Raw genomic sequence first — 14,103 nt, forward strand, 5'->3', positions numbered from 1 at the left:
TTTAGCTCATGGGGCCTTTATTAGAACTAGATCAAACTGGTTTAGCTCATGAGGCCTTTATTAGAACTAGATCAAACTGGTTTAGCTCATGGGGCCTTTATTAGAACTAGATCCAACTGGTTTAGCCCATGGGGCCTTTATTAGAACTACATCAAAATGGTTTAGCTCATGGGGCCTTTATTAGAACTAGATCCAACTGGTTTAGCTCATGGGGCCTTTATTAGAACTAGATCAAACTGGTTTACCTCACTTATTTTCCTGGCACCACTCCGCCAGGGCCCTCACCTCCTCCCTGTAGGCTGTCTCGTCATTGTTGGTAATCAGGCTTACTACTGTTGTGTCGTCTGCAAACTTGAGGATTGAGTTGGAGGCGTGCATGGCCACGCAGTCATGGGTGAACAGGGAGTACAGGAGGGGTCTGAGCATGCACCCTTGTGGGGCCCCAGTGTTGAGGATCAGCGAAGTGGAGGTGTTGTTTCCTACCTTCTACACCTGGGTGCAGCCCGTCAGGAAGTCCAGTACCCAGTCGCACAGAGCGGGGTTCATACCCAGGTCCCAGAGCTTAATGTTGAGCTTGAAGGGTACTATGGTGTTGAATGCTGAGCTATAGTTAATAAATATTCCTCCAGATGGGTTAGGGCAGTGTGCAGTGCGATGGCGATTGCATCGTCTGTGGAGCTATTGGGGAGGTATGCAAATTGAAGGGGGTCTAGGGTGTCAGGTAAGGTTGGAGGTGATATGGTCCTTAACTAGCCTCTCAAAGCACTTCATGATGACAGAGTATTACAGGGCGATAGTCAGTTCAGTTACCTTTGCTTTCTTGGGTACAGGAACAATGGTGGACATCTTGAAGCAAACTGGGATAGGGAGAGATTGAATATATCCGTAAACAATCCAGCCAGCTGGTCTGCGTATGTTTTCTGTGGGCTTCTTCAGTTTGTTTATGGCAATACATAAATTCAGCAAAAAAATAAATGTTCCTTTTGCAGGACCCTGTCTTTCAAAGATAATTTGTAAAAATCCAAATAATTTCACAGATCTTCATTGTAACGGGTTTATACACTGTTTCCCAATTAATGAACATGCACCTGTGGAACGGTCGTTAAGACACTAACAGCTTACAGACGGTAGGCAATTAAGGTCACAGTTATGAAAACTTAGAACACTAAAGAGGCCTTTCTGCTGACTCTGAAAAACACCCAAAAGAAAGATGCCCAGGGTCCCTGCTCATCTGCGTGAACGTGCCTTAGGCATGCTGCAAGGAGGCATGAGGATTGCAGATGTGGCCAGGGCAATAAATTGCAATGTCCGTACTGTGAGATGCCTAAGACAGCGCTACAGGTAGACAGGACGGACAGCTGATCATTCTCGCAGTGGCAGACTAAACATCACACCTGCGGGACAGGTACAGGATGGCAACAACAACTGCCCGAGTTACACCAGGAACGCACAATCCCTCCATCAGTGCTCAGACAGTCCGCAATAGGCTGAGAGAGGCTGGACTGAGGGCTTGTAGGCCTGTTGTAAAGGCAGGTCCTCACCAGACATCACCGGTAACAACATCGCCTATGGGCACAAACCCACCGTCGCTGGACCAGACAAGACTGGCAAAAAGTGCTCTTCACTGACGAGTTGCGGTTTTGTCTCACCAGGGGTGATGGTCGGATTTGCGTTTATCGTCGAAGGAATGATCGTTACACCGAGGCCTGTAGTCTGGAGCGTGATCGATTTGGAGGTGGAGGGTCCGTCATGGTCTGGGGCGGTGTGTCACAGCATTATAGGACTGAGCTTGAGGTCATTGCAGGCAATCTCAAAGCTGTGTGTTACAGGGAAGACATCCTCCTCTCTCATGTGGTACCCTTCCTGCAGGCTCATCCTGACACGACTCTCCAGCATGACAATGCCACCAGCCATACTGCTCGTTCTGTGCGTGATTTCCTGCATGACAGGAGTGTCAGTGTTCTGCCATGACCAGCGAAGAGCCCGGATCTCCCATTGAGCACGTCTGGGATCTGTTGGATCGGAGGGTGAGGGCTAGGGCCATTCCCCCCAGAAATGTCCGGGAACTTGCAGGTGCCTTGGTGGAAGAATGGGGTAACATCTCACAGCAAGAACTGGCAAATCTGGTGCATTCCATGAGGAGATGCACTGTAGTATTTAATGCAGCTGGTGGCCACATTTAAGCTATATATTCATACTGACTGTTACTTTTGATTTTGACCCCCCCCCCCCCCCCTTTGTTCACAGGCACATTATTCCATTTCTGATAGTCACATGTCTGTGGAACTTGTTCAGTTTAGGTCTCAGTTGTTGAATCTTGTTATGTTCATACACTACAAATATTTACACGTGAAGTTTACTGAAAATAAAAACACAGTTGACAGTGAGAGAACGTTTCATTGTTTCTTTTGCCGAGTTTACAATACAGAATGAGTAGACATCATTTACTTTCTAAAAAAGGAGTCACAAAGGAGACTTGTTTAACCGTCGGAAACATTTATTTTACAACAGCACATCAGATGAATGACACCCGACTTCTCTTTCAGACAGTAGATGACCATGCTAAAACATACATCCTATCTTCTATTTACTTCCACTTGTATGTACAGGAGAACTCAACCATTCATTCAAGTGACCACACACACACACACACACCTAGTTTACATACCATTTAAGCTATATATTCATTTATTTAAAAAGATACAAAATAAAATAATGCTTCATTATTATCTTACCGCTATATATTTGCACTAACATTTCTTGTTGGTTTTTAAAAAAAAGTTTCTAACACAATGTTGTTTCTTGATCCGGTAGAACTGCGTTTTGTATACACATTGCATTCTCTCCGACACGTTGCGTGTACTTCGACACCTCAAAAGAGGAGAAAGAAACAACAGCAAGGATTTGTGGGTAACAGAAATGGCATTTTCATTTGTCAATGTCAATCGTGTTAACAGATATTCTGATAATACAACCAATTAAAATCAAAATGAGTGAGTAGTAGGGGCAGGGCAATTAACTACAAAACAATAAAAAATGTTTGACTTGATAATTTGAAACTTTCTTAGAAAGAAAAGGAGGGAATATAAAAGGAAGATGCTCTGACGGATTTTGCTCTTTCTTACACTGGAGCTCAACAAAATGGAGGCTGGTCCCAGACCTGTTTGTGCTCTTGCCAACCCCATTAATGTCCTTGTCAAGCCGAGTGCCAATGAGTGACAAGGAGTTGGTATGATAGCACAAACAGACTGGCAACTCAGGTTAGGACAAAATGACAAGTGGATAAAATTTTAGATTGACACTGAAAAAGTCTGGAGTATAACACAGCCTGCTAACATGAGGTAAAACAAGATCTAACAACAATATATATATATATAACATCTAAAAACAAAAAAATGAGATTCATGGAACGCATTACATCACACATACAACCACCATGCTGCACAAAGTTGATTGGCTAGCGAGTCTGAGTGACTACCGAGGGTGTTGGAACACCTAGAACCTGGTGATGCTTCATTGTAGTAAACTGGTCTTTTAGGATGTATCCCAAATGGCACCCTATTCCCTATATAGTGCACTACTTTAGACCAGAACCCTATGGCACCCTATATAGTGCACTACTTTTGACCAGGTCCCATAGGTAGGGCTCTGGTTAAAAAAAGAAACAAGTGTGCCCTACATAGGGAGATCCAGCCATACTCTCATATTCAGTCTGACTAAAGACAGAGATGTAGCCAACAGGCATAACCACTACTTTTGGATATATAAAATGTTATTCTCTTACCTGACAACATAAATAAGAAACAATACAATCTATTGGCGAAAAAAAATAAAAAATAAAGAAATCTACATTTTTTTGTTTGTTGCAAAACTCAAATATTCATAACTTAATAAAAGCGAAACCTATACATTTCTCATTACTTCCTCAAAAGACAAATCTTAAAACCAAGAGTTGAATAGATTGGTGGTAATAGGTATATAGAGGGAGACGTTCTGAGCACTTTTACCCACTAACACTGAACTCTGAGCTCCTAGCACAAGCTTTCATACACACGTACGCAGTATTACGCACACACAAAGCTGCTAAGAGACCAGGTTACATTATGTTAGTAAATCCTTCAGAGCTCAAATTAATGTCAAGTTTCAGTAAGGGACAAACACTGGATTGGACAGAGAGGAGGAGGAGGGTAGGTAACACAGAGAGGAGGAGGAGGGTAGGTAACACAGAGAGGAGGAGGAGGGTAGGTAACACAGAGAGGAGGAGGAGGGTAGGTAACACAGAGAGGAGGAGGAGGGTAGGTAACACAGAGAGGAGGAGGAGGGTAGGTAACACAGAGAGGAGGAGGAGGAGGGTAGGTAACACAGAGAGGAGGAGGAGGAGGGTAGGTAACACAGAGAGGAGGAGGAGGGTAGGTAACACAGAGAGGAGGAGGAGGGTAGGTAACACAGAGGGTAGTAGTAGTAGTATTGGAGAGAACACAACAGAGAGCGAAAGGACAACGATGATGAAGAAGAGGAGAAAGTGGAGGAAGAGGGAAAACATCCACATGATGACACTGAATTAAATAGAGATATATTTATTTTAAAAAATGTATGGAAATCATTCTGGCTTATTAAAAAGACACTGTGTCCATATTATAGGGCAGGGATCTTCAACTAGATTCAGACGCGGGCAGATTTTATTTTCTTGAGCGGATGGTCAGGGTGCCAGAACATAATTACAAATTATTTGTACAGATATAATAATTGACTATAAAACATAATTATTTCTAAACCTGGGTTACATTTGTATTACGATCACATGTCAACCGCCAGTTTCCACGGTGACAGTCTAGGTAGGTCTAGGTGTAATCAGTGTCAGAACCCTGCTATACTGTATCCACGGTAACAGTCTAGGTAGGTCTAGGTGTAATCAGTGTCAGAACCCTGCTATACCGTATCCACGGTAACAGTCTAGGTAGGTCTAGGTGTCAGAACCCTGCTATACCGTATCCACGGTAACAGTCTAGGTAGGTCTAGTTGTAATCAGTGTCAGAACCCTGCTATACCGTATCCACGGTAACAGTCTAGGTAGTTCTAGGTGTAATCAGTGTCAGAACCCTGCTATACTGTATCCACGGTAACAGTCTAGGTAGGTCTAGGTGCAATCAGTGTTTACCCTTCATTAAAACAAACACACATCTTTCATAGTGTGGTACCCTGCTCCCTTTCTATCTAGTCACATGCTTCTCATATTTCACTCGTCTTATAGGAACTACGATCAAAACTCTACGATCAAAACTCCTGGGAACAAACGCAACAAAGGAAAACAAAAAATCTGTAAGCAGCGCAAGTGTTTAGTCCATAAAGCAGAATACCATGTGCCTTGATCAGTACATGGTTAGGGAGGCAATGGTTGACACGGTCTACAGTACACAACGATAAACTAATCGACGTTCTTTGATGGGTTTGTGTGTGTTTCTGTATAAAAAGATAAACCTGTTGACATGGTCGCTGTGGACCTAGAGACCGTGACAAGTCTCAACACAGATATCTCCTTGCTGCCCGAGGAGGGGAATAGCGTCAAAACATCAACAGCAGTTAAATCCTGGTCCAAACAGAATGGTAGAACACGGCTCAGAACTCAGGAACATCATCAGGTTCCACTTCTCTAAATTTAAAGTGAAGTTGCTCAAGCCACTGATGGACAGGTGATCCAGTGCTAATGAAATGTGACTGTTTGTTATGGTCTCTACACAGTCTAAACTCATTCAATATATACTTAACAAAAAATATAAAACGCAACATGTAAAGTGTTGGTCCCATGTTTCATGAGCTGAAATAAAAGATCCCAGACATTTTCCATACGCACAAAAAAAAGCTTATTTCTCTCAAATTTTGTGTACAAATGTGTTTACATCCCTGTTTAGTGAGCATTTCTCCTTTGCCAAGATAATCCCATCTACCTGACAGGTGTGGCATATCAAGAAGCTGATTAAACAGCATGATCATTACACAGGTGCACCTTGTGCTGGAGACAATAGAAGTCCACTCTAAAAATGTGCAGTTTTGTCAAACAACACAATGCCACAGATGTCTCAAGTTGAAGGAGCGTGCATTTGGCATGCTGAATGTTCACCAGAGCTGTTGCCAGATAATTGAATGTTAATTTCTCTACCATAAGCCGCCTACGAATTTGGTAGTACGTCGAACCGGCCTCACAACCACAGAGTGCCCCATGGGGTTATGGTATGGCCAGGTATAAGCTACGGACAACGAACACAATTGCATTTTATCGATGCCAACAGTCACATTTGAATGTAGAGAAATACTGTGACAAGCTCCTGGGGCATCTGTGACCAACAGATGCATATCTGTATTCCCAGTCATGTGAAATCCATAGATTAGGGCCGAATTTATTTATTTAAATTGACTGATTTCATCATATGAACTGTAACTCAGTAAAATCTTTGAAACTGTTACATGTTGCGTTTATATTTTTGTTCAGTATAAACACACACACACAATGTGGAAACCAACGTAATGTCCATTAATGTATATAATGTATGTCCAGGTCGCCCTACACTCCTCTCCCCACTGAGAATGACCTAGTTAAAGTCCAAGCTCAGGAAACACTATCAGAGCATGATGACATAAGATTCCCCATCTCTGGTGGCTGGGGAGGAGACGGAGAGGCCCGGTGGCTGGGGAGGAGACGGAGAGGCCCGGTGGCTGGGGAGGAGACGGAGAGGCCCGGTGGCTGGGGAGGAGACGGAGAGGCCCGGTGGCTGGGGAGGAGACGGAGAGGCCCGGTGGCTGGGGAGGAGACGGAGAGGCCCGGTGGCTGGGGAGGAGACGGAGAGGCCCGGTGGCTGGGGAGGAGACGGAGAGGCCCGGTGGCTGGGGAGGAGACGGAGAGGCCCGGTGGCTGGGGAGGAGACGGAGAGGCCCGGTGGCTGGGGAGGAGACGGAGAGGGCCGGTGGATAGAGGAGACGGAGAGGCCAGTGGATAGAGGAGACGGAGAGGCCCGGTGGATAGAGGAGACGGAGAGGCCAGTGGATAGAGGAGACGGAGAGGCCCGGTGGATAGAGGAGACGGAGAGGCCAGCGGATAGAGGAGACGGAGAGGCCAGCGGATAGAGGAGACGGAGAGGCCAGCGGATAGAGGAGACGGAGAGGCCCGGTGGATAGAGGAGACGGAGAGGCCAGCGGATAGAGGAGACGGAGAGGCCAGCGGATAGAGGAGACGGAGAGGCCAGCGGATAGAGGAGACGGAGAGGCCAGCGGATAGAGGAGACGGAGAGGCCAGCGGATAGAGGAGACGGAGAGGCCCGGTGGATAGAGGAGACGGAGAGGCCCGGTGGATAGAGGAGACGGAGAGGCCCGGTGGATAGAGGAGACGGAGAGGCCAGTGGATAGAGGAGACGGAGAGGCCAGTGGATAGAGGAGACGGAGAGGCCAGTGGATAGAGGAGACGGAGAGGCCAGTGGATAGAGGAGACGGAGAGGCCAGTGGATAGAGGAGACGGAGAGGCCCGGTGGATAGAGGAGACGGAGAGGCCAGTGGATAGAGGAGACGGAGAGGCCAGTGGATAGAGGAGACGGAGAGGCCAGTGGATAGAGGAGACGGAGAGACCAGTGGATAAACGTGATGGTGGGAATGATGCTTGTGTTTGTCAAGAGTGAAATGGGGTTTTGATGATAATATCAGGCTAATATTTCAAGTGGCAGCCAAAGAAACCTTCTCTCGGACAGGACCGAGTCTTGAAGGGCGTGGGGTGTAGGGGGTGTTTAGTTGTATCCGGTGTCGGTCCGGTAGCTGGAGTGGCTGTCTGACGTCAGCCTGGTGGACTCTGTTCCAGATGGCTGCACCATGATGGGGTCACCACCAACGTCTGGGGGGGGGGGAACAACACACACACACACGTTACAAATCTAAATAAACTCTACGTGTGACGGGCAGGCAGCTTTAACCCGAATGACCACCCCGTAGGTTGCAGAGGACGGACCAGAGTTAATCTCTTCTAAAATACAGTTCCTTGCCTCCCTGGGATCGACTGCCCTCTATCAGTCTTCCCTTCGTTCAACCAAGTGAAAATCCACTCTACTTCAAGACCTAGTGCAGTCAAAAATGTGACATTGTTGTCTGGACTAGGTCTTGAAGTAGAGTGGATTTTCACTTGGTTGAACGAAGGGAAGACTGATAGAGTGCAGAAGGGAAGACTGATAGAGGGCAGTATATATATATATATATATATATATATATATATATATATATATATATATATATATATATATATATATATATATATATATATATATTTCCACATTGAGGTTGGAATAATACTGTGAAAATGATAATGCCCTTTTAGTGTAAGTGCTGTTTGAAAAGATGGCCTGAAATGTCAGCCTGTTTTTGCTGAGATGGAGATTTGGCCTGGCTGGTGACATCCCCAGTCGATAAATTAGATAGACAACTCCCAGACAGTCCTAGCAAAATTCTTGCTTGAGAAATCGCTCTTTGCTAAGAAGCTATTTCTGATCACAGTAGGGTACTTCATTGGTACCCAGAAAGGATTTGATTTCAACAAAGCCCTCAGTAACATTCTCTCCATCTCCAGTTCTATTGGTTGATGAAGCTCTCTCACCTCTAGTTCTATTGGTTGATGATGCTCTCTCACCTCTAGTTCTATTGGTTGATGATGCTCTCTCACCTCTAGTTCTATTGGTTGATGACGCTCTCTCACCTCTAGTTCTATTGGTTGATGACGCTCTCTCACCTCTAGTTCTATTGGTTGATGACGCTCTCTCACCTCTAGTTCTATTGGTTGATGAAGCCCTCTCACCTCTAGTTCTATTGGTTGATGAAGCCCTCTCACCTCTAGTTCTATTGGTTGATGAAGCCCTCTCACCTCTAGTTCTATTGGTTGATGAAGCCCTCTCACCTCTAGTTCTATTGGTTGATGAAGCTCTCTCACACCTCTAGTTCTATTGGTTGATGAAGCTCTCTCACACCTCTAGTTCTATTGGTTGATGAAGCTCTCTCACACCTCTAGTTCTATTGGTTGATGAAGCTCTCTCACACCTCTAGTTCTATTGGTTGATGAAGCTCTCTCACACCTCTAGTTCTATTGGTTGATGAAGCTCTCTCACCTCTAGTTCTATTGGTTGATGAAGCTCTCTCACCTCTAGTTCTATTGGTTGATGATGCTCTCTCACCTCTAGTTCTATTGGTTGATGATGCTCTCTCACCTCTAGTTCTATTGGTTGATGATGCTCTCTCACCTCTAGTTCTATTGGTTGATGATGCTCTCTCACCTCTAGTTCTATTGGTTGATGATGCTCTCTCACCTCTAGTTCTATTGGTTGATGATGCTCTCTCACCTCTAGTTCTATTGGTTGATGATGCTCTCTCACCTCTAGTTCTATTGGTTGATGATGCTCTCTCACCTCTAGTTCTATTGGTTGATGATGCTCTCTCACCTCTAGTTCTATTGGTTGATGATGCTCTCTCACCTCTAGTTCTATTGGTTGATGATGCTCTCTCACCTCTAGTTCTATTGGTTGATGATGCTCTCTCACCTCTAGTTCTATTGGTTGATGATGCTCTCTCACCTCTAGTTCTATTGGTTGATGATGCTCTCTCACCTCTAGTTCTATTGGTTGATGAAGCTCTCTCACACCTCTAGTTCTATTGGTTGATGACGCTCTCTCACACCTCTAGTTCTATTGGTTGATGACGCTCTCTCACCTCTAGTTCTATTGGTTGATGACGCTCTCTCACCTCTAGTTCTATTGGTTGATGAAGCCCTCTCACCTCTAGTTCTATTGGTTGATGAAGCCCTCTCACCTCTAGTTCTATTGGTTGATGAAGCCCTCTCACCTCTAGTTCTATTGGTTGATGAAGCCCTCTCACCTCTAGTTCTATTGGTTGATGAAGCTCTCTCACACCTCTAGTTCTATTGGTTGATGAAGCTCTCTCACACCTCTAGTTCTATTGGTTGATGAAGCTCTCTCACACCTCTAGTTCTATTGGTTGATGAAGCTCTCTCACACCTCTAGTTCTATTGGTTGATGAAGCTCTCTCACACCTCTAGTTCTATTGGTTGATGAAGCTCTCTCACACCTCTAGTTCTATTGGTTGATGAAGCTCTCTCACACCTCTAGTTCTATTGGTTGATGATGCTCTCTCACCTCTAGTTCTATTGGTTGATGATGCTCTCTCACCTCTAGTTCTATTGGTTGATGATGCTCTCTCACCTCTAGTTCTATTGGTTGATGATGCTCTCTCACCTCTAGTTCTATTGGTTGATGATGCTCTCTCACCTCTAGTTCTATTGGTTGATGATGCTCTCTCACCTCTAGTTCTATTGGTTGATGATGCTCTCTCACCTCTAGTTCTATTGGTTGATGATGCTCTCTCACCTCTAGTTCTATTGGTTGATGATGCTCTCTCACCTCTAGTTCTATTGGTTGATTGAGTACACTCCTCACCTCTCTCGTCAGACTGCATCTGAGCCTCCAGGTCTTCAGGGGAAACGTAGAACTCTGGCTCCTGGTCCGCGGGCGGCCGCGGTTTACACTTCCCACAGCAGCAGTTACAGCAGCAGCACAGACAGCAGCAGAAGTAGCAGCCAGTCGCTAAGCCACAGAAGATGAACAGGCCCTGCAGAGAGAGGAGACCATCAGGGAGAGGGAAGGAGACGAGACACAGTAGATGAACAGGCCCTGCAGAGAGAGGAGACCGTCAGGGAGAGGGAAGGAGACGAGATACAGAAGATGAACAGGCCCTGCAGAGAGAGGAGACCATCAGGGAGAGGGAAGGAGACGAGACACAGTAGATGAACAGGCCCTGCAGAGAGAGGAGACCATCAGGGAGAGAGAAGGAGACGAGACACAGAAGATGAACAGGCCCTGCAGAGAGAGGAGACCATCAGGGAGGAGACGAGACACAGTAGATGAACAGGCCCTGCAGAGAGAGGAGACCATCAGGGAGAGGGAAGGAGACGAGCCACAGAAGATGAACAGGCCCTGCAGAGAGAGGAGACCATCAGGGAGGGGGAAGGAGACGAGACACAGAAGATGAACAGGTCCTGCAGAGAGAGGAGACCGTCAGGGAGAAGGAAGGAGACGAGACACAGTAGATGAACAGGCCCTGCAGAGAGAGGAGAGCATCAGGGAGGAGACGAGACACAGAAGATGAACAGGCCCTGCAGAGAGAGGAGACCGTCAGGGAGGAGACGAGATACAGAAGATGAACAGGCCCTGCAGAGAGAGGAGACCATCAGGGAGAAGGAGACGAGCCACAGAAGATGAACAGGCCCTGCAGAGAGAGGAGACCGTCAGGAAGGAGACGAGACACAGAAGATGAACAGGCCCTGTAGAGAGAGGAGACCGTCAGGGAGAGGGAAGGAGACGAGACACAGAAGATGAACAGGCCCTGCAGAGAGAGGAGACCATCAGGGAGAGGGAAGGAGACGAGACACAGTAGATGAACAGGCCCTGGAGAGGAGAGGAGACCATCAGGGAGAGGGAAGGAGACGAGACACAGAAGATGAACAGGCCCTGCAGAGGAGAGGAGACCATCAGGGAGGAGACGAGACACAGTAGATGAACAGGTCCTGCAGAGAGAGGAGACCATCAGGGAGAAGGAGACGAGACACAGTAGATGAACAGGCCCTGCAGAGAGAGGAGACCATCAGGGAGAAGGAGACGAGACACAGAAGATGAACAGGTCCTGCAGAGAGAGGAGACCATCAGGGAGAGGGAAGGAGACGAGATACAGAAGATGAACAGGCCCTGCAGAGAGAGGAGACCGTCAGGGAGAGGGAAGGAGACGAGGGGAGAGGGAAGGAGACGAGACACAGAAGATGAACAGGCCCTGCAGAGAGAGGAGACCGTCAGGGAGGAGACGAGCCACAGAAGATGAACAGGTCCTGCAGAGAGAGGAGACCGTCAGGGAGAGGGAAGGAGACGAGACACAGAAGATGAACAGGCCCTGCAGAGAGAGGAGACCGTCAGGGAGAGGGAAGGAGACGACACACAGAAGATGAACAGGCCCTGCAGAGAGAGGAGACCGTCAGGGAGAGGGAAGGAGACGAGACACAGAAGATCAACAGGCCCTGCAGAGAGAGGAGACCGTCAGGGAGAGGGAAGGAGACGAGACACAGAAGATGAACAGGCCCTGCAGAGGAGAGGAGACCATCAGGGAGAGGGAAGGAGACGAGCCACAGAAGATGAACAGGCCCTGCAGAGAGAGGAGACCATCAGGGAGGAGACGAGATACAGAAGATGAACAGGCCCTGCAGAGAGAGGAGACCGTCAGGGAGGAGACGAGATACAGAAGATGAACAGGCCCTGCAGAGAGAGGAGACCATCAGGGAGAAGGAGACGAGATACAGAAGATGAACAGGCCCTGCAGAGAGAGGAGACCATCAGGGAGAGGGAAGGAGACGAGACACAGAAGATGAACAGGCCCTGCAGAGAGAGGAGACCGTCAGGGAGAGGGAAGGAGACGAGACACAGAAGATGAACAGGTCCTGCAGAGAGAGGAGACCGTCAGGGAGAAGGAAGGAGACACAGTAGATGAACAGGCCCTGCAGAGAGAGGAGACCATCAGGGAGGAGACGAGACACAGAAGATGAACAGGCCCTGCAGAGAGAGGAGACCGTCAGGGAGGAGACGAGATACAGAAGATGAACAGGCCCTGCAGAGAGAGGAGACCGTCAGGGAGGAGACGAGATACAGTAGATGAACAGGCCCTGCAGAGAGAGGAGACCGTCAGGGAGGGGGAAGGAGACGAGACACAGAAGATGAACAGGCCCTGCAGAGAGAGGAGACCGTCAGGGAGAAGGAGACGAGACACAGAAGATGAACAGGCCCTGCAGAGAGAGGCGACCGTCAGGGAGAAGGAGACGAGACACAGTAGATGAACAGGCCCTGCAGAGAGAGGAGACCATCAGGGAGAAGGAGACGAGACACAGTAGATGAACAGGCCCTGCAGTGAGAGGAGACCATCAGGGAGGGGGAAGGAGACGAGACACAGAAGATGAACAGGCCCTGCAGAGAGAGGAGACCGTCAGGGAGAGAGAAGGAGACGAGACACAGAAGATGAACAGGCCCTGCAGAGAGAGGAGACCATCAGGGAGAGGGAAGGAGACGAGACACAGTAGATGAACAGGCCCTGCAGAGAGAGGAGACCATCAGGGAGAGGGAAGGAGACGAGACACAGAAGATGAACAGGCCCTGCAGAGAGAGGAGACCATCAGGGAGAAGACGAGATACAGAAGATGAACAGGTCCTGCAGAGAGAGGAGACCATCAGGGAGAGGGACGGAGACGAGACACAGAAGATGAACAGGTCCTGCAGAGAGAGGAGACCATCAGGGAGAAGGAGACGAGACACAGTAGATGAACAGGTCCTGCAGAGAGAGGAGACCATCAGGGAGAGGGAAGGAGACGAGATACAGAAGATGAACAGGCCCTGCAGAGAGAGGAGACCATCAGGGAGAAGGAGACGAGACACAGTAGATGAACAGGCCCTGCAGAGAGAGGAGACCATCAGGGAGAAGGAGACGAGACACAGTAGATGAACAGGTCCTGCAGAGAGAGGAGACCATCAGGGAGAAGGAGACGAGACACAGTAGATGAACAGGCCCTGCAGAGAGAGGAGACCATCAGGGAGAAGGAGACGAGACACAGTAGATGAACAGGTCCTGCAGAGAGAGGAGACCGTCAGGGAGAAGGAAGGAGACGAGATACAGAAGATGAACAGGCCCTGCAGAGAGAGGAGACCATCAGGGAGAAGGAGACGAGACACAGTAGATGAACAGGCCCTGCAGAGAGAGGAGACCATCAGGGAGAAGGAGACGAGACACAGTAGATGAACAGGTCCTGCAGAGAGAGGAGACCGTCAGGGAGAAGGAAGGAGACGAGATACAGAAGATGAACAGGCCCTGCAGAGAGAGGAGACCATCAGGGAGAAGGAGACGAGACACAGTAGATGAACAGGCCCTGCAGAGAGAGGAGACCATCAGGGAGAAGGAGACGAGACACAGTAGATGAACAGGTCCTGCAGAGAGGGGACTCCATCCATTTACTGGGGACTCCATCATAACGCCATACAT

The 14,103-nt window shown here is 47.9% G+C and overlaps 1 protein-coding gene across 3 annotated transcripts in view; it reads right to left on the minus strand.

Annotated features, from left to right (window-relative positions):
* Positions 1-2,476: 2,476 nt before the first annotated feature.
* Positions 2,477-14,103, minus strand: part of LOC129861346 (dnaJ homolog subfamily C member 5-like) — a 47,045-nt gene continuing 35,418 nt past the window's right edge. For 2 of the 3 annotated variants that reach the window (XM_055932716.1, XM_055932717.1), the window contains exons 4-5: positions 10,473-10,644; positions 2,477-7,873 (exon numbers count right to left, since the gene is read on the minus strand). In XM_055932716.1, coding sequence (XP_055788691.1) covers positions 7,770-7,873; positions 10,473-10,644 — 276 coding nt within the window. In that variant the 3' untranslated portion in view covers positions 2,477-7,769. Of the gene's footprint in view, positions 7,874-10,472; positions 10,645-13,229; positions 13,933-14,103 lie in introns of those variants that run through there. The other variant, XM_055932718.1, reaches the window with a different exon arrangement.

Source organism: Salvelinus fontinalis, chromosome 8 (genome assembly GCF_029448725.1).
Source record: "Salvelinus fontinalis isolate EN_2023a chromosome 8, ASM2944872v1, whole genome shotgun sequence".
In the NCBI taxonomy this organism is placed as follows: Eukaryota; Metazoa; Chordata; class Actinopteri; order Salmoniformes; family Salmonidae; genus Salvelinus; species Salvelinus fontinalis.